The 20,743-nt window shown below is 49.9% G+C and overlaps 1 protein-coding gene across 3 annotated transcripts in view; it reads left to right on the top strand.

Moving 5' to 3' along the window:
* TMEM131L (transmembrane 131 like) overlaps positions 1 to 12,135 on the top strand; it is a 159,737-nt gene extending 147,602 nt beyond the window's left edge. For all 3 annotated transcript variants that reach the window (XM_031464452.2, XM_064488977.1, XM_064489019.1), the window contains exons 30-35: positions 1,582 to 1,660; positions 2,531 to 2,613; positions 7,573 to 7,693; positions 9,155 to 9,246; positions 10,859 to 10,998; positions 11,724 to 12,135. In XM_031464452.2, coding sequence (XP_031320312.2) covers positions 1,582 to 1,660; positions 2,531 to 2,613; positions 7,573 to 7,693; positions 9,155 to 9,246; positions 10,859 to 10,998; positions 11,724 to 11,999 — 791 coding nt within the window. In that variant the 3' untranslated portion in view covers positions 12,000 to 12,135. The remainder of the gene's footprint in view (positions 1 to 1,581; positions 1,661 to 2,530; positions 2,614 to 7,572; positions 7,694 to 9,154; positions 9,247 to 10,858; positions 10,999 to 11,723) is intronic.
* Positions 12,136 to 20,743: the final 8,608 nt, after the last annotated feature.

Raw genomic sequence — 20,743 nt, 5'->3', positions numbered from 1 at the left:
CACAGATTTGTCCTTCGGTGGCTGGCTTGTTTCATTTAGCATGATGTCTTCAGGGTTCACCCATGTTCTGACATGGCAAGGTTTCCTTCCTTTTTAAGGCTGAATACTATTCCGTCATGGGTATATACCGCATTTTGTCTGTCCATTCTTCTGTTAATGGACACTACCTTTTGGGTATCATGAATAACGTTGCTGTAAACAGTGGTCCCCACTTTGAGAAATTTGAAGATGCAGGAAAGGTGGAAGCAGCATCTGTATTTCTGTGACCCAGAATTAATTCCTCTTAATTTTGTCAGATTTGTCCTAATTTTGTTTTTAAAGAATAATACTTTATAGCCTGTTCCATTTCCCCCTCCTTGAGAGACTCACCATCCAATGTCATAGACTTGGCGTGTATTCTTTTAGTCCATATTTTATTTTACATTCACACAGCCATCAACAAAATAGAGAATTGTTTTAATTTACACAAAGGAGATCGTACTTCAGGGTAGCACATTGTGGCTTGCTTTTCCCTTGGCATCATTTGTTACAGCTCAGTGTCTATGTAAGGATTTAATTCACCCCTTTTCACTGTTACAGTCGACACAGAACGTGGTTAAGCATTGTATCAGGGCAGGGATTCCCGCTGGTGTCACCGTGGCATCTGTGGGGTGCTCGCTCTGTGGGGTGCAGAGGACCCGGGCTCAGAGGGGTCGTGTGGCTCGTTGGACACACTGGACCCCACGTCTCCCTCAGAGCCCAGCCCACTCCCCCCACCTCCCTCTCCGTACAGCAGCCTCTCTGCTGGCCTCTGTTCTCCCTCCTGCCAGCAGTGGTACCTGTAAAGAAGGTCTCGTCTGACAGTCCAGGGCCCTGGTACCATAGCAACCTAGACAAACGCCCACTTGTGAGTTGATTCTGTTTCTCAGCCTTTTTCTCATCGTTGGCCCCTCCAGCAGGTGCCTTTGTGGACACCGTTTGCCTAACAACCCTCCTAAAATTTCAGTGCCACCGACATACACTGTGTATCTGTTTATTACTGTGTGCTGTGTCTCACACATAAATGATAAGCTATTCCCAGCCCCAGGAACCAAACCAGCCCCGCCCCATCTGCGGGGACAGTATCGCCAGCGTGGAGGATGCACGGACTTGGATGTAGGCCCTGCTCGTGGCGTTTTATGTGGGGGCAGGAATGGTTTTCTTGGTCACTGAAGACAGCCTGCCTGATAGAAGTGCAGCTGGGGGCATAAGGCCAGCGACAGGAGAACGAGAAAGGTGTTGCTGTGACACGGTGGCATGTGATGCAGTCTGGGGGTGTCCGGAGGTTGTATAATAAGTACCAGGAAAATGTCCCCATTATAATTAACGGTGTGAAAGACCAAAAAGGCAAAGTGTTTCTGAAGTATGATCCCACACATTTTATGCATATACATACATAAAAAAATTTTTAATTAAAAAAATTAAATTACTCAATGTGTAAATGTCAGTTTAAAGTGAAAATCACTCATCTGCGGTTAATGATATTAGCAGTCTGTGTCTTAATATATATACAGTTGAATTATGCTTGTAAAAACTTGTGATCCTCTCTTTGTTTTTATGCAGGAGACAGTGTTTTGCAAAGTGACTTTCCCCCCGAAACCCCCATCATCTTGAATCTTTCTCATAACATCTGCAACCCCACGTAAGTGTTTCATTTTCCAGCTTTTGCAGTGTGTTTTAGGTACTGCTTTTCCTGTCATTCAGTGTGTTTTTTCTTTGCACTTGGTTCTGCAGGCGAAAATATAAACACCTTTTAAGGATGTGAGAAAGTAAAGTCTGATTTTATTAACAGTTCAGAGCATGTGGTCCCTCCAGGTGAACACGGTCCCATGGGAGCATCGGGTATCGCTGGTCCTTTCAGTGATAAGGCCACGTTAGAGAACATCTCATTCCTGAAAGTAGGAAGAACACGAGTTAGGGATGGGAACCATCTACTCTTTGCTAGGACTCGAAATAAAATAGCACTGATGATTCAGAAAAGTTTGCAGGAACCTAGTTGACCCGCATTTGTAATTTCGCCGTGTGCTGATTTCTGCAGCATCGGACAAGATAAACAAGCCCCATTTACTGAGAGAGAGAAAGGGAGGGGACGTAAGAAGGAGAGGGCTTCAGAGTGAGAAGTGGAAGGAAGTGTTAGGCTCCTTGAGGGGACAGGAGGGTGTCATTCAGTGGAACTGGACAAGGGAGGCTCTGTGCGAACTGTTTCTGTCTGGGGTAGAGAGTAATTTGGGGCAGAGAACTGCTTCCCACTGGTGGGAGGTGGATTGGAAACTGCAGATCGATGCCCGAAGTTACCTTGGTTAAAACGTGTTGTTGTTTATTAAAACAAGACTTGGCTGGATCTGGGGAAGTTAACATTTCCAGCCCTTTTCTGGGTGTGTAACATTGTGTCTCCAGTATCCGTATGTTTTTGAGGGGAGGCTTTCATGTAAAAACTCAGAGTGGGTCATACAAATTCAGTATTTCCTTGTTCAGAAAGTCAGTAGTTCCCCTCTTCGTGCTCTCCCCGCAGAGATGCGAGTGACCTCCCCCGGTTCTCGAATGCTGCCTGTCCCAGCCTTCCTGCTGGACCTGCGGGTGTTGAGGAAGACAAAGGTGAGGCCTGTTCCTCTTGCTCGGGATGCCGGCCAGGGGTCCCTGTTGCCCTGCTGGCCGGGGAACTGGGGGGTGGATGAGGCAGGCTGGGGACCAGGGCCCAGGGCCCCATGGCTCTGGGTTTTCGTGCCTCGGGAAGGCACCTGTCCTCTGCACGGGCATCCTCGGGGCCTCTGACTTCAGCTGCCCTTCTGCACTGGCCCTCAGCCCCCTCCTGGTAAACGAGGCACAGATGGCCTGTGGCCCCCAAGCAGCAGTGTGCCTCTAAATACCACTGCCTTTAGTTCCCTGTTCCCATCCGAGATGGCAGAAATAGAGGGTGGTGGCAGGCCAGCTGGAGAGCCGACCGAGGGTGAGGGTCTGTCACCTGTATCAGCCGACCTCCGCTTCCCCTGCGTCTTCACCCTCCTCCCTTTGCTGCAGAAGCCTGTTGGCCGGCCTCAGTGACCAGCCTTCCTCCTGCCCCAAAGCCCACCGATCTCTTAGCTTCTGCCGGCCCCTGCCAGGCGGGGGTCTGTGGCCCCAGAGCGCAGAGTGCAGACCCGGCGGGAAGGAAGCCTGTTCCTTCCTGGGTCTGTCCCGGAGGTTACCTCCAGGCCTTCTTCTCCCTTTCCCCTCCCCTTAACCTCTCTCGCCTTGGTTGGTCTCGTGGCTCCTGTTTTCCTCTTGTGCCTCCTTCCTCCCTAACCCGGTCAGGGCTCTGCAGGGTGAGCCTGGTGCGTTTCACCCTCCGGGCATGCTCGGCTCCGATACGCATGTTTGCTCATGTAAATCGTGTGGGAGCTAAACGCTGCTCTGCACAGTGGAGCTGTTCTACTATGAAGGCATGAGGCTTCTGTGCTGTCCTCTGGTCACATTTTGGACTGGCTGTCAAATTATCAACAGAAATAAATGAACTGTGAGTTCGATCTGATTACTAGTCCAGTAAAATTAGTTTTCAATGAAAAGAACCTCTTAAATTCAGTAATTTGTTGAGGTGAGATTTGGGATGTTTAAATGGTACCACCTTTTTTCTTGGAGGTAATAGAAGAGGGAGAGGATGTAGTTGATGGTGGGGAAGGAGAAAACCTGTGTCCAACAGACACATCTCAACGTGTTCTTCTGTCTTTGTTTTGTCATCAGTTTGGAGAATTGTATGTCATCTAGTGTCTTAATCCATGGGTGTGTGTGTGTGTGTTTCAGGTGTCTTTTACCTTGTCTTCACTAATAATCTATTTCTTTTTGACGATGGGTTACAATCCCTGGCTAGACCATAAAGTCACTAAAGAAATAGAACTTGTCCACAGTTCCTGTCTGCAGAGCCCCGGTCCTGTCCCTGTCTCCCTGCCCATCACCTCCCTCGTGTGCGCAGCCTCAGTTCTCTGATCTGTTGTTACATCACTTCCCCGCCTCCCCTCCCGTGATCGCACCCCCTATGCAAAGCCGCAGTCGTGCTTCTGCCCGGTTCTCCAGCTTCTCTGCCTGTTTCTGTGCTGATGAGCGAGACTGGAACACAGCTGCTTGTCAACACGCTATCCTCCCCGGGCAGCGGCTGCATCTCCCTGGGCTCCTCACCCCCGACCCTCCTCCAGCATCTCTGCCTGGTTCTCCTAGTCGATCTTGCGTCCTGTTTCGCTGGGGAAGAGAGAAGCAGTTAGAGATCTTCCCCTGCTCCATCTGCCACCTGTCACCCTTGCTCCTTTCGTGTTGCGACCTGTGGGGTGCCAGTGCAGCCCTCCCCTCCAAGGGTCCTTGCCAGCATCGGGTTTTCTCTAAAGAGTCGTTCCCAGCAGCGTGCAAATATCCTGTAATTCTCCGGTCTTTGAAAAACCGACAGCAGCCAAAACCCTCTCCCTTGACCCTGTTGTCTAGTGGCTCCTGACCCCTTTGTTTAGGGGAACAGCTTGCTGATTCCGACCCCTTTCTCTGGTTCTCCCCCAAACCCTGTGGACTGGCTGTGCTGTGATGCCCTGAGGCAGTGTCTGCAGGGCACCAGTGACTTCCTTGTCTGCAAATCCGACACTCTGTCCTCTGTCTTCAAGTCGACCTCCTGTGGACCCAAGACATTCTGCTCTGGCTGTACCCTCCGGGGTCCCTGTGCGATTCCTCCTCCCCTCTGCCATGCTGGACGCTGTCGCCGGGAGGCCAGGCCCATGCTCCCCTGCTGGTCGTGTCCCCCTCACAGCTTCTCCCCCTCCCCCAACAACTCCCACCTCTGTACCTTCAGTCTGGCCTCATACAGCCACTTGCCACGTGCCCTCTGTCCTTGGGGGACGCACAGATGTCCCAGAGTGACTGCCACCTCCTCCCTCAGTCCTGCTCCTCACCGGCTCCCCACTTGGTCTGTCTTGTCACTCAGGCCAGAAATCTAGGTGCCAGCGTCGCCTTTTTCCTTGTCCCCCACGCACAGTCTGTTGTCTTACTCTCAAAGCCGTCTGCCTTCCAGATGCATCCAGCGTCTGTTCACTCCTCCCACCTCCACCGTGACTGCCCTGGTCCAGGCCGCTGTCATCCCTCACTTAGGTAGTCACCGTGACCACCGGACAGGTCTCTCTGCTTCTGCTCTCTCCTCACTACTGTCTCATTGTTTTCTCTTCTCTTTTTTTTTTTTTTTGAGGTGTAATTGATACGTAACATTATATGAGTTTCAGGTGTACGGCATAATGATTGCACATCTGCATATGTTGCAAAACAGTCAGCACAGCGAGTCTGGTTAACATCCGTCACCACCTTGCCGTCTATTTTTAACAGCAGCCAGAGGGATCGTGTTAAACCTAAGTCAGATCACGTCACTGTTGAGGACTGGGAGGGGTCTGAGGCGTTCACCCTAACCACAAGCTAACCAGCTAGTCTGCCACGATTCTGCAGATGCTGGCAGAAGACAGGGAACTCCTGGGTCAGAGGCAAAGGACGTTTAGCACCGCAGGCAGCCCGGCACACTTCCTTCAGGCCCCCTTGCTGCCAGTCTCTTGGCCGCCTGCACATGCAGTGGTCAGTGGTTGCATGACAGGAAAGGAGCCCTGAGCTAATGGAGCCCAAGTGTTTTTTATAAGAGGCAGGAGATGTTACCTTTATTGTGTTGGACAAAACAAACTTGCCCCCTGCTCTAAAGGGAGACCCTGTCTCTATCTTCTGAGGCTTTGTTTAGCAAATACCCTTGAAATGGTAGGTCAGAATGTGGACAGCCAGAGCATCGGGTCTCAGGAAGTACAGGAAGGTGAGACCCACAGAGGACAGTCTCCTGGCAGCACACATGCCCCTTGTTTCTGTGTGGTCTTGGCTTCTGGTCCCTTTGCTCATGAGGACATCACTCCGTAAGCAGTTCTTGGTTCATCTGATGGACAGAAGGGGGCAGTGAGTCTCTTAATTGGCTCCTACAGCATCTAGTTCCCACTGCTCTCAACAGGACTCAAGCAGCAGGGTGCAGCTGCCCTGCAGCGCTGACTGCAGCCCTGCTGCGCAGAGTCCCGACCCAGCCGCTGAGCGAGGCCGTAAACCCCCGGTCTTCCTTGGGAGGCCGGGCGGCTCGCTCCTCACGTCTCTGTCCTGACCTCTCCAGGCACGGCAGGAGGTGTTAGTGACGGCTAGACTGGGCCTCGGCCGGCCGGAGGGCGTCCAGGGCACTGCTGTCCACAGCAGCCCTGACCAGTGGGCTGAGGCTGCCCTGAATGACTTCTGGGCCAAGGGGGTGTCTTTGACCACTTCAGCTCATTTTAGCAAAGTTTATCCCACTTTTTCTAATTGGACGGCTCCCTCGTGGTGAACACTGCCCGTAGGAGGTGCGTGAACCACAAGTGATCCTTCTGGGAAGCTCCCTGCATGGCCAAGGGTAGCCCCTCATTGAGAGACCTCCACACTATGAAAGCCACGTGGTCTAGGGGTGCTGTTTCTTTAAACACTCCAAGGTCTCTCTGGCCACCCTGAGCGGCCAGTCTCCGGGTTTACAGGAGGGGGACTACCGCCATCTCCCACACAGCAGGTGCAGGGAGGTTTGTGTCTACTTGTTGGGCTCCCCCCATGGCAGAGGCACAGGCAAGCAGTGTCCCCAGTGTAGCTGGCTGGCTGGCAAACCTTTGGGTTTCCAAGTCATTTTGAATGGTTGAGTCACGTCTTTCTATGTGGAGGCACTGCCTGTGTGCAGATGGCCAGCCTGTCCCTTTAGTCCATGCCACCAGCCAGTGGCATCCATCTGTCCATCTATCCATCCATTTATCCATCCATCCATCCATCCATCCATCCATCCATCCCATGAGTGACTGAGCAGTGGCTATGGCATTGAAGGCGGGAGACCAGCAGAGGTGCTGACAGGTGTTTTGCTGGGAGGTGCACGAGTGGGGCATCCCCTGGAAAGGTTAAGGGGGTCGGTGATCAAACTGAGTTCAGAACCGTGTGGCGGGTGTTGGCGGACCCAGCAGTCAGGCCTTTACCCAGCTTTAGAGAGCCATCCCCAGCCCTGCTCCTTCCTGAGGAGGGGTCCGGGGGCGGTTCTGAAAAACTGGTATCACTCATGTCACTTTGTGCCCCAGGCCTCCTGGAGTCCACGGTGGTCCCTCCCCAGGTGTTGACATTGGTCCCCACCCGCCCCACTGCCACAGAATCCTGGTGTCTTATCCCCGGGGCTGCACCGTTTCCCCAGCTTCTTACTTCTGTTTGTTGTTTGGCTCTGCTTACTTGAATGCAAACATGTTCACTGCTGTGTCCTTGGAATCTGGGGGCTTTGCAGAAAGCGGGCCCATGAGTACCGTTGAGTCATCACAACGGTCTTGTAACCTGGGTCAGGAGACGATGGTACCTGCCGTCTGAGGTAAAGGTCAAAGCCGCCTGCTGTGTGTTCACTTGACGTCCGGACGGGGCTGGAGGAGGGCAGAAGTGGTCCCCACGATGGGGGACCGGGTTGTGCTTTCTGGAGGGAGGTGAAGTTGAGCTGGTCCTGCAGGGCCGGGAGGTGGACTGAGATGAGAGGCTGATCCTCTTCCCTAGGTCTGTACCCGCCGGGAGACCTGTGGCCCTCGCAGCCCGTGTGTGTGACGAGCGGCTTCAGCTGCGCCCTGGAAAGCGGCGTGCCGGCCGGGGTGCAGGGACCCGCCCCGCTACCCAACAGGTACGGCCTCCTCTCCCACCGGCGACCGGAAGATGGCCTCGCTTGGCCCCGTGGCGCCTGAACTGGGTGCTGCCACCTGCCTGGTTGAATCGCGATGTCTTATAAATAACAAACCAAGAACTGAGAGAAACACGAAGGGGAAAAAGTAACGTAGCTGGTGACCATGTCATTGCTTCACTTTTTAAAAAGATGAGCTATTAATATATTCAATGAAAAGATGAACTATTAGTAGATTAGAGACAAAATGGAAAAAACAAAAACGGTCGCTCATAATTCCTACTTGCTCACAGAAGACAAACTGTCATTTTTCCATGGCATTCATCTTGCACACATTTAAACATCAAAAGATCGAATAGTTTGAGTACTGGGAAATCGTTACCCAATGGCAGTTTCTTAAATTCACCATCGGATATGTCATTCAATTGTGAAAACTTGAGAAGATGTTCATATCTATGTGTAATCAGAGTCCATTTGAAGTTTTGTTGTTTGTTTGTTCAGCTTATTATAGAGGTATTTACTTTCTTACTTTCTGTAGTGAAAGTCCACATTGGAATTGGGATCCAAGCACCTACCACGAGTCACAGTTTGTGTGGTTGTGGTTTACGTGAGCGAGTGCTGGCCCTGCCCCGAGGGTGGGCTTTAAGTAGCGGGACATGTTGAAGCCCCTGGACGTGTGCTGGGACCCTGGATGGCATCCAGCCCTCCGCATGTTAACAAAGCCACAGCCACAGGGTCTGCCTCCCGTTAGAACAAACGTGGGTGGACGCTTTTTGGAGTCTATACCTTTTAATTAGCAGTGAGAGCCAGTTTTTCAAATACTGATCTTGCTCATTACATGGTTGCTATCTGACACCAGGTGAGAATGATTTACAGTCTAAATGGAAGTAATTCTCTGGGAAATGAAAGCTGGGTTTGGACCCATTCCCCTTATCCTTGGGTAATTTATTTGCTTTTCATGATAAGAGTCTCATTTAAAGAAAAGCTCCCCTGGCCCCCTTTTCTCCTGGGTCCTTGGCTCTCTCTGCTCAACAGATCAAACTCCCATCTCTGAGGGTTTTTTTGGGAATTACAATTTACATACAATATCACATTAGTTTCAGGTGTACAACACAGTGGTTTGATATTTGTACACGTTGTGAGATGGTCACCATGCAAGGCTAGTCACCCTCTGTCAGCACCGTTATTCCGACAGTCCTGACCATTTGCCCTGGGCTGTGCTTTTCACCCCCGTTGTGAAGGAAGTGGGCGTCCAGTCCGAGCCATCCAGCCTGCAGTGGTAGGTCGTGGGTGATGAGCACACTGAGTTAGTCTTTGATTCCGTGACGATAAAGTACACCACTTATTTTCCAAAATTGAGGGACTGGCAGTGATGAGGATGCTAGGCAGGTAAACCGTTTTCCTCTTTCTTCCCTTGGTCAGTTGACATCCTGTTTCTGAGACTAGACCTCTTGCTTTTTGTAGCAGTTTCATTGATTGGAGCGCGACCTGTGAAGGCCAGTTTCCCGGTGTGTACTGCCCCCTGGAACTGAATGACTACAACGCCTTTCCAGAAGGTAGGAGCTGTTTGGACCATCCCAGCGCCATCCTTTTATTCTGGGAAAGTCAAAGCAGAGAGGGTGTGGACCTAAGACACCAGCTGCAAAGAATGTGGCCTTTGAGAGCCATCTAACAGGAGGCTGCTCAGTCCTTCCTGTAGGTCCTGCCGTGTGTCATTTTATGTGGCCTCAAGAAGCCCCTCAGCCCGAGTGTACAGGGGCTTCTACACAGAACCCTGATCCACCCAGTCCCTCAGATCAGGCGGGACGGGCTCGTCTGCATTTGTGTGGACCTAACATTGTGGGTGGTCTGTCGGGAGGCCAGGGCTTTAGTCGTTACTCTTTAGGCAGACACATCCTTGGTGAGATAGAATCATTTACCTCCTTGTTCTTCAGCATGTCCTGACTCTTCTGCCCCTGGGAGATGCTGCAGAAGGAAGGAAAGGAGCTCGGAGGGGCAATTGTGGGAAATTACAGATGCCTGGGCTGGAGTCAGCACAATTGCTTGTACTGATCTGGGTTTTGGCATATGCAGTGCTCTCTGATAGCCACAAGGGGGTGCTGTGGGCACTTTCTCCCTGCGTGTGAGGCTGTGTTTATTATCTTCTTACTGACAACTGCGAAGTGCCTGGTGCCTTCTGCTCTTAAATCAACGCATTTGGTGTGTGTGCAGGTGGCTGACAATGGCATGACAGGTAATAAAGGAAAATTTTCAGCATTAATAAGAATCTTGACACTATTTAAATCTATGGTAGTATTTACACTACCCATCACATTATCAAATACAGAAAATCAAGCCCAGAGGAACTACATCCTCCCCGAGGGCTTCCCAGGTGATGTGTCTCAGGGAGTAATTACTTTATGTCTGTATTTCTTTTCATTTTTTATGTTTTTTTTAGGGGGGTTAATTAATTAATTAATTTCTTTTTGGGAGTATGGCTACTTTATTTCTTTAATTCATAAGCAAAATATGAAAGTTATATTTTTCTTCATAGATGCTTATTTGTGTCTCTCCCTCTCCCATCATTTGCAACCTTCTTGTTCACTCCCATCCCCCAAATAATTGCTTTGTAAATTCAATTTTAAAGATCCTGCTACTTTGGACCCACTTCTCTGACTGTTTAGTTGATGATTTAGTTTGTGCTAATTGGAAGTTTACCTCATACTGTCTATGCAAAACAACACATTTTGTTAAGAGTCACGGAAATACGCTGCCAAGGGTATGGGAAGTCTAGTATCAGCCATTAGGAGACAGATGATATTAACTACAGATCAGGGTTACGAAGCTAAACTGGAAGACAGTTGGTTATCAATGAATTGCCTCTCAGAGTAAAACTGTCCCTATGAGTAGCATGTTACAGATGACAAGACGAGTCTAGACCAGTGATTCTCAACCCTGGCCCCATGTTAGGGTTTATTTATTAATTTTTAGAGGAGGTACTGGGGACTGAACCCAGGACCTCGTGCATGCTAAGCACGCACTCTACCACTGAGCTATACCCTTCCCCCACCACGTCTGTCTTTAACTGGTCATATCGTAAGGCCTGGAAAGCTTTTTTTGCCTGAGAGTGAGAATTCCATTCTTTCCAGAAAAATGTTCACTTCTGTCGATGTCTCCCATTTGTCACAGAAAACATGAACTGCCCCAGTGGCTTCCCCTGTCCTGCCGCAGTTCAGACGGACTTTGCTGACCACAGCTCCCAGTCTGCCTGGAACAGCCCCCCCAGCGTGCCGAGCACCTGGGGACACGCTGGTCTCATCAGTTCTCCGGTCAGTGCCGCCCGCCCTGCTGCCTGGGCCCCGGCTTCTTGCTGGTGCTTCCTTCCCCCTGGGCTCACCTGAGCTTTAGAGCTGGGTTCAGATCAGCTGGAGAGCCTGGCCGAGGCCCTTTGGTCACCGGCCGCACTCTGCGGGGCCCTTGCACGTAGTTAGACCGGGCTGGGTGGGGTGGGTCGCTGCAGACACCAGTGGCCTGGCCACCCAGTGACAGAGACACCCCGGCCACACGGAGGAGTGATGGTTGTTGATAAAAGCGAACTCAGGCCAGGAAGCTGTCTGGGACACAGCTGTGTTTCTGTGGTCCTGCTGACCTTTCAGCTTTGGGAGGAGGTGAAATAAACATCCCAGGAAGGTCAGTCAGTGGTAGGCGACCAAGGCCCGGGGGCTTCCTGCCCCTGAACACGCTCTGTGCTTAAAAGCCCGGCCCTTCCACCTTACTCAGCCCTTTCTTACAGAGAGAGGCGTTTGACTGTGGGTCCTTCCTGGGGTTGAAATAAGTTGTTCTAGCTTGATGGGGCGCTCACAACCTTCCGTTTGAGAGAAATGGAGTGACAGCAACCCAGATTGTTGAGAATAATTTAGTCACTTCCAAGTAGCTTGGACTGATACCACCGTGGCATCCACGGCTGTGTAGTCAACCTTGACATTGACATTGCCTATCTAAGGTGTCTTTATTTTTTTTAACTTTTTTTTTTCCCTCCTCATGTACACTTCAGCCCTACCTCACAAGCACCCGAAGCTTGTCTCCAATGTCTGGACTTTTTGGTTCCATCTGGGCCCCTCAAAATGACGTATATGACAACTGTTGCCCTGTCAGTCCCACCACGGAGCACTCGACTCACTTGGACAACCAGGCGGTCATGTGCAAGGAATACTACCCGGGGTTTAACCCGTTTCGTGCCTACATGAACCTGGACATATGGACTACCACAGCCAACAGGAACGCAAATTTCCCGCTGTCCAGGGACTCCGGTTACTGTGGGAATGTGTGAAAAGAAGAATCGGATTTTTAAACAATGTGAATAAAGAGGCTTGTGTTTGGATGACTAGCATAAACTGGCTGTTGAAATAGATTGACATTGGTGGATATTTTGGCACTTTTATATGAAAATAAATTTTTTTATGAAATCTGGGTGCTCTATTTTTTTTTTAACCCTTCGCAAATCAGTGGTAGAAACTAAGCATCTGGGCGTTGGACCTTCACAACTCAAGAAGTGCCTCAGATGCGCCAGATGTTTCTGTTAGAACCGGGGTGACTTCTCAGCAGGTAAGAGCTGAGGAAGAAGCGGCCAATGTGGTTCCCTCCCACCGTGGGCACAGGAATCCAGGGAGCCTGCAGACAGCAAATGTGATCGGCGGCACCCCAAGAGGTTCTGATCTGATGGACCGTAGCTCAATCAGGCTTTTGTTTCAAGCTCTCCGTTGACTGGAATGTGCGGCCGGTGTTGGCAACTTCGCCGATGGTCGCTGGCCTGGATGGACCTGCTCTGTCCGGGTGGAGGGGGCTCTTTGCAGACCTGGTGGGCACAGCTAAGCAGGGAGCCCGGCGCTGTTCTGCCGTCCGTCTGGCAGGGATGTCCCCTCCTCTCCGGCAGGCTGGTCCCTGGGGCGGGACAGCAGCACGGAGGTGCTGGTAGGTGTTCGGTTCCCCTCTGAGGGCACAGGCTCCTGCCCAGCACGGGTGCCCAGGGACCAGGGCCTGATGCACATTGGCTGGGCTGGTTTGTATCTGCTTGTCGGTGATTTTAGAAATCCACGTGGTGGTGGAAGTATGTTTGTATGTGTAAACTTGGAAGACATTTTAACTTTTAATAAAAATGCCTTATTTTTACATTTTGTTTTGTCTTTCTTAGAAATTCAGTGGGATGGAGTTTCGAGTGGAATGCCGGGCTTGCTTGCTTTGAGTTTCTTTCTTTCTGCCGTGGTTGTGTGGGGCCTGGCTGAGCAGGGCGAGGGCACCATACACTGGGGACTGCCCTTCTGTCAGGAGCACCTCCAGGCATGCTCTCGGGTTCCCCAGTTAGAATCCTGATCTGAGTGAAGCAGACCCTCGTCCCCAATACTGGATAACGCTGAAAAAAATAATTTACGTTCTAGGTATACACCCAAGAGAACTGAAAGCAGGGACTTGAACAAATGTTTACACGCCATGTTCACTAAAGCACTATTCACAATAGCCAAAAGGTAGAAACAACCTAAATGTCCATCAGTGGGAGAAAGGTTAAACAGAACGTGCTGTAGACGTACAATGGGATGTCACTCAACCTTAAAAAGGAAGGACATTCTGACACATGCTATGACCTGAATGAACCCTGAAAACACGCTGAGTGAAGTCAGCCAGTTACAAAAGGACACATACTGTATAATTTCACTTACATGAGGTACCTTGTGTAGTCAAATTCAGAGACTGGAAGTAAAATAGAGGTTACAGGGGGCTGGAGGGGGGAGGCGGGTAGGGAGTTGGTGTTTAATGCAGACGGTTTCAGTTTGAGGATTTGAAAATATTCCGGGGATGGGTCGTGGTGGTGGTTACACAACAGTGTGGATGCACTTTATGCCGCTAGATTATACACATAAAACGGTGAAGGTAGTGAGTTTTGTGTTATACGTGTTCTACCAAAATAAAAGAAATAGTATTTAGGTTGATGAAAAAAGGCCCCAAAGCATTTTCAATTTTGAATTCAAAACTTCCCCACTGGACTGAGTCTAGACATTAAATACACGTTCTGCTCTCTCCTTGGTCCAAGGATCTAATTTTCCCCCTACTTTCATTGACCCCTCAATTCCCCTTCAGGGAAACATGAGAAACCAAAACAAGTATTTATTCCACTATACACAAAAGAAAGTAAAAAACCTTCACTTCAGCTGGAATATTATTTTCAGCCATAAGATAAAATCAGTCGTGGGGACCTGGAAGTTTTTATTCTTTTAAAAGTACACACTGAGCGCCTCCCAGGAGCTGGGACCTGCCCCGCGGGCTGTGGGTGCAGCAGAGAACAGGACAGATGAGGTCCTGCTGGCACATTCCAGAAGCAGGATTAGGGAAAAAGCCCACAGAAGGTTCAAGGAATATTTTGGGTATGACATGTGCTGTGAGGGCAGTTCAGGGTGATGTGATCAGCTCGGGGGAGGTGGCAGTGGGGACTAGGGGTGGGTGGGGAAGGTCTCCTTGAGGAGGTGCATCCCAGGTAAAACTTGATGAGGATGAGGAGAAAGCAGAGGGACGAGCAGGTGCAAAGGCCCTGGGGCAGGAGATCGAGGGGCAGGGGCCCCATGAGTAAGGGACACAGGGGAAAGAGGGGAGCCAGCAAGGTGGACAGAGGCCACCTCTGTAAGGCCTTTTTGGCCACCAAAGAGAGAATGGGAAGTCCAGCGAGCAGTACCTGGAGAGTCTTAAGAGAGAAGGAACATTACCCCATTTGAGTGTCAAAGAAATCACCGACTGCTGGCAGGAGAGCTGGTACTGGGAGTGCGGGAGTAACAGTCACAGCAGTCAGAGTCCCCCATCCCATCAGCAGGATGAGGGACAGGACAGGCAGGTTGTGTGTGGACAGGCTGGTTGAGGGGGTGCAGGAGGTGAACACCTCAGACTGGGAGGCAATGGCAGAGAGCTGGGTCGTGGTGATGCCCCTGACTGAGAGGAGGAGACCGGGCAGGGGCGGGGGCCTGAGGGTTGCATGTCAGACGGGTTCCGTGTGAGAGGCCTCGTGTGCCAGTGGAGACAGCGTAGAGGTAGCCGCACCGACAGATCAGAAGCCAGGTGAGGCTTAGGGCTGGAGCCGTCCACTGGGGCATCCTCAGCCTGCCGAGGGTTCTAATGTGATGGGAGTGAGTGATGGGGGCCTTGCGAGGAGAAGAGTCTTAGGGAGTGAGCCTGGGACCTCACATTTAGTAGAGGAGGCAGCGGCAGAGAAGATCAGAAGGAAACACTGATGAGGTTGGAGGAAGCCAAGAAGGGGAGGCAGTGGCCAGCATCAGGTCAAACGCTGGAGGACCAGGTCAGATGAGGGAGCCGTGAGGGACCAGCCAATGACCGGCACTGGTGTCGTCACCGTCCCAGCTGGAGCCAGTGGACACCAAGCGAGGTGGCGGGGGAAGGTCAGTTGTGAGGGGAGCTTCGAAACAGGCGGTGGATGGGAGGCTGAGGGGGGCGATGGCCCAGCCTGCTGGCGTGCAGGGGACGTCAGAGCAGCAGGGAGCAGGTGGGCTGCGGGGAAGATGCAAGTCACCTTCCTGAGCCTGGACGGGGCAGGGGCGCGGCGCCCCCCATGGTGGGAGGTAGGCAGACCCAAGCAGAAGTGATGGAGCTCCCTCCTGTTTCTGTCGGGTACCTGCTGCACATCACGCACTGTACACGCCTGTTTTGTGGATCACGTTGTACCGGAACCCGGCCACTCCTTGTTCGTTCACCTAAAGGGGCAGAGTTGTTGCCATGGCCTAAAATATCTACTCCAGTCCTTTACAGAAAACGTTGGCTGATCTTCGCTCGAGGGGACAGAAGGGCAACAAGAGAGCAGGAGCCTGGGCCTCCAGCTCCACAGAGGTGCCTGCAGCCCCGGACCCCTGACTCTGCAGCGGGAAGGGAAACAAACTCTCGTTTCAGCTACTGTTGTCGGGTCCGTTACAGCATCCACACGCACACCCGCCTCCGCACATGTCCAGGTCACCGCTGTCTCTGGCACCTGGCGTGGTGTCTGCTGCACAGGAGGGTGTGTAACAGGATGCGTGGGAGGGGCCCGTGTGAGTTCAGCCATCTGGCCGTTAAAGAAGAGAGTCTTCATGATTGGAGAATACTTCAATTACTCTGGGATTGGCCGCAAGCAAAGGCACACTAAACACACATACGTACACGTGTCACATGCCAGTCTCCACATGTAGAGCTCTTCACGACGGTTGTTACTCTGCTGGATTATGCTGCCGCTGGGGGAAACTCAGGGATCCCTAGAGTAAGCGAGGCGGGAGAGGAGACCGACCCCGCCTTCCAGGAGCTTAGATTTTAATGAAGACTCATCAAAGAGCATCCCCTTTGAGGCCAGATGTCGTGGGGTCTAACTCCAGCTTTACTACCTTCTCAGCTTCCCCGTGCCTCAGTTTTCTCTTCTGTAGAATGGAGCTAATAATGGCAACAGACCTCATAGAGACGTTGTGAGGATTAAATGAGCATTTACATAGTGCTTGGCATGTAGTAAGCCCTCAGTTGGCTACTACTGCTGTTGGTTACGCTTACTATCATCAATTTAAATGAAAGAACCTGAAACAATAGGCTGCCTATGAACTTAAGTCTCAGGGTCTGTAGGGGCAAGTGAGGCAAGCACTTTCTACATGGCTGATGAGATTGTAAACTGGTTGGCGATGTGTATTAGGTACCTGGAAAACTCTTCTAGGAATTGACTTCTAAGGAAAACTGTAAAAGATGTGCACAAAAATTGGGTATCAGTTTCCTACTGCTGCCATAAAAACTTCCCACAAATTTAGTGGCGTAAAACAACACACACACACATACACACGCATATTTATATTTTTACAGTTTTGCAGGTCAGAAATTGAACACAAGTTTCACTGCACTCAAACCAAGGTGGTGGCAAGGCCGTCTTCCTTTGTGGAGGCTCCAGGGGAGACTCTTATTTCCTTCTTCCTTCTCCAGCCTCTCCAGGCTGCTGACCTTCCTTGGCTCATGGCCCCCTTCCTCCGTCTTCAAAGCCAGCAATGCAGCATCTCTCTGACCCCATCTCCGTTGTCACATCTTCTTCTCTGACCAAAGGGTTCTCTTCTTTTAAGGACCCGTGTGATTAGACTGAGTCCACCCAGATCATCTTCCCATCTCAAGGTTCTTAACTTAATCACGTTTTCCAAGCCTTTTAGGCTCTACCGTCACATGTTCACAGGTTCCAGGGTTTAGGATGTGGGCCTCTTTGGGGGCGGGGTCGTTATTCTGCCTATGACGTACCGGCGTATCCATTACCGTGTTTAGAACAGGGTTGTGTTGGAAATAAATGTTCGACAGTAGGAATACGTTTAAATTATAGTACGTACAGATGGTGGAATACTAGGAAGCCTTTAAAAGCCGTTGTAAGAGAACGAGGTAGGCAGTGAAAGAGTTAGGATACAGTTTATACGCCGTTCGGGTTCGCACTGAATGGGGGCAGGGGAGGATGCGCTGTCTTGGGGGAGGGATTATGAGTCATCTTCATTTTTTGTTTGTTTCTTTTTCTCTTTGGTATTATCTATTATCAGCATGTTAACTATCACCCCACCTCCTCCCAAAACTTTTAATTAAGTCTTAAGGGAAAGTGTATTTTATTTAACAACGGTGAAAGTAAGTATGTTAAAAACAAACACTGAAGTCCTAATAAAATTTACATCATGCTATAAAAGGACAGGATTTAAAGGCAAAGGCAAAGTGAAACTTTCACTAAGCATTCCCTAATAAAAATCCTATAAAATGAGGTATGTAGAAATTACTTGGGCTAGGATTAAAGGCACATGAGAATGTCTTTAAATACTCATACAGCCAACATCCAAAATGCAAGGCAGTCTAATTATAATTAGGTAAAATACTGGGCAAGTGTTATAGAAGTCACCTTTAAAATACAACTTTGTTAAAATACATATAATATTTATGCAAACTCAAATTAACATTTCAAAATTATTTCTGTGTGACCCAGACATTTGGACAATTTACTGCTCCCCGTGGAGTACAGAGATGTTAGTAAAGTAGAACGTATTTATTAATTGTGTAATAGAATGTATGCAGTATTTAAAAAAGAAAACTTACTTTAGAAACCAAAAGCAAACAAAAACTCTACCTAATGTCATTGCATCAGGGTGGATGTTTTATTCCAGTTGTATGTTTAGTTGTTCACTAGATGGAGAACTTATTTAAAATCCTTAAAACATGTAAGGAACAGACCAAGGACAATGACCTCAGGATTGGAGAGGCTGCAACACTGACGGGAAACATGACCGCTCAGTCTCTATTTCAATAGAGAAAAGCAATTCCCGCCACAAAAGGAGCAAGCAGCTCTGAGTGAGGCCACGTCCCCAGATTTATCAAGTATCCCAGGCGCCCAGTGCTACCGGAGAGAAAGCAACCACTTCTTTGCCGTCCTTCTTTAATTTAAAGAAGTCATTAAATCAAAATGATGTGGCAAAACCCAGAACTGATTGTGTGTTGGTTGGGCTAGGCTAGGTTACGCTGCAGAAACAAAGTGATCTCCCAGCAGACCCAGATGACACTCCAGGGACACCGTCCTGCCGTGGGACTCAGTATCCAGGCCACTCTGCTCTTGGATTTTGCCAACGTCTTGAGCGTCTCCCCGTTTACCTCCACAGGAAAGGGCCTGGAGGCCTCAGGCTGCTCTTCGCCCCACAGGGTCGTACGGTACGTACAGTACGTCACTTCCGCTCACAGCCCATTGGTGGGAACCAGTCACGTGGTCCCACTCGAGCGGAAATAGCGGCTTCCACGTGTCTGAGCGGAGAAGAGAGGGTGGTGCCGGGCACTCTTTATGTTTCACCGCACTGTACCGGCTTGGAGAAGGATTTTGTTAATTTCTGCCCTATTTGGAGAGGTTTCTGATGTCTAAGGCAACCAGGCAACCAGTAGGGCATGGGCTTCCTTCTGGAGAGAAGGCCCTGCAGTGCCAGCAGGAGTGTGACTTGCAGCCCAGCTGTTGCAGCTGGGCCGTGGGACTTCCTCACAGTAGAGTGCAGCTTCTCCATGGTGCCCAGGAGGCACCCACGCCTCCAGGCTTCCACATCCTGGGGAACTAGATGCAGCCTCCGAGGTCTGTGTCAGCACCAGGAGCCCAGCCTGGTCCTCAGACACAGCACCCTGTGTTGCCTCTACTTCAGAAAAATAAGATTTCAGGTTTTAGGTGCCAGTACACGTCAACTACTGAATAGTTATTGAGAAACAGTCTGCCAGAGTAACTAGTAGGCCTGAAACCCAGGTAGCCATGAGATGAGTCATTGCTTGATTCATTCTGGAACAGAACTTGGAGAGACCAGTAGTGGTTACTGGAGGTAACTGGTGGTTTCCTAAGTGTCACTTTCTGATGGGAAGTGAAAGACTGATCAAGTTCATCTGGGGATGAGATGAAGGGTGACTCTTCCACAGTTTTCAGTTCATGATTTCATGCCCCAGCTACAATGAGAAGGATGATCAAAACAGTTGTGGGATATTATTCTAGCTGTTGAATATGAAGCAGCCTCCAGGACCATGGGAAAACAGGCAGTAGATGTGTAAGTGTGAGAAAAAGAAAGGCTGGACCAGCATCGTGTCCAGAAATGGATTTGAAAGAAATGAGAAATGATTTGGACAAGGAGGGCCATCAGGGCAGGTGGAGGGAGTTTGGCCGAAGAGGAAGTGGCTATGCTGCTGTCAACACCAAATGCTTTTTCTCTAACCCGATCAGAAATCTTACTTTGGAAATGCCTGGGGTTTTGCCCACAGCAACCGTAGTCCTCTCTCCTCTTCCCTGGTCACTGAATCTACTTGTCCCCCCGGGGAATGATTGCTTCTATGGTGCTGACTTAAATCCACTGTGGGTGCTTTCTCCTCTAGTGTCTTAAGAATAAGTGGACGTACCTTTGTTGTTTGTTCTGTCTGTTGTAGCAAATACGGATAAGCAAAACGGAAAAAAATAAAACCACTGGAATCCTATAGCCCACCAAGTAGGAGTTAACATTTTGGTGTGTTTCCTTCCAGACTTGTGTGCCTATCTGTGTTTTAACAAAGACAGGATATACACATGATCGCTTTTCTCACTGAATATTCTGTGAAAAGCTGGATTATTTCTGAATGCCTTTTAGACATTTTGCAGATCTTTCTCATTCAAGGTGTCAACATCAATATCACTTCTAGTCTATCCTTAAGTGAAACCTGTGCCTGAGTTTGTTCATCTACTAATGTATTCATTTAACATCTTCCGAGCCCACACTAGGGGCCTCTTGATAAAGATAAGTCAGCTCAAATACTCTCCCTCTCCCAACCCTCCTCACATTTAATTGGTCATTAAATTACTCATTCATTCAACAAATATTTATTTCATCTGTCTTCACACGCCCTGTAGGCAGCCTGTGCCCTCTTGACTTGCTCATTCAATAAAACTGAGCAGCTATTACATGCCAGACTTTTTTTTGTGTTGCGGACATACTGCAGTAAACAAGCCACGCATGGGCCCTTCTACGATGGTGTTAATATCCTAGAGGGGAAATAAACAAAACATCACTGTTTCGGTTCTTGATTGCTGCATAACAAATCGCCCCCAAACTTCATGACTTCAAATAACAACAGTTATTATCTCACAGTTTCTAAGGGTCAGGAATCAGCCCACAGCTCCACTTGGACCTTCTGCTTCAGAGCTTCTCCTGTGACTGTGGCTGGGGTGTCCATCAGGGCTGCCCCCAACCCCAGGCTCAGCTGGGGGAGAGTTTGTTCCCAGGCTCGTTCATGTGGTTGCTGGCAGGAGTCAGTGTCTTGCTGGTTGTTGGCTGCAGGCTGCCTTCAGTGTCTGGCCACATGCATCTCTCCATTGGGGCAGCTAGCTTCATCAGAACAAGCAAGTGAGGGGAGGGAGAGAGAGAGAGAGAGCCAGTAAGACAGAAGCATGTCTTTAAGACATAATCCCAGAAGAGACAAGCCATCACTTTGCCATATTCTGTTTGTTAGAAGTGAGTCCCTAGGTCCTGCCCCAACTCCAGGGGAGATGACGGACAGGAAGTGGAGGTCTTT

This window comes from Camelus dromedarius, chromosome 1 (assembly GCF_036321535.1).
Source record: "Camelus dromedarius isolate mCamDro1 chromosome 1, mCamDro1.pat, whole genome shotgun sequence".
Classification (NCBI taxonomy): Eukaryota; Metazoa; Chordata; class Mammalia; order Artiodactyla; family Camelidae; genus Camelus; species Camelus dromedarius.
Note: the sequence above shows the minus strand (reverse complement) of the source record. Positions and strands in the feature narration are given on the sequence as shown.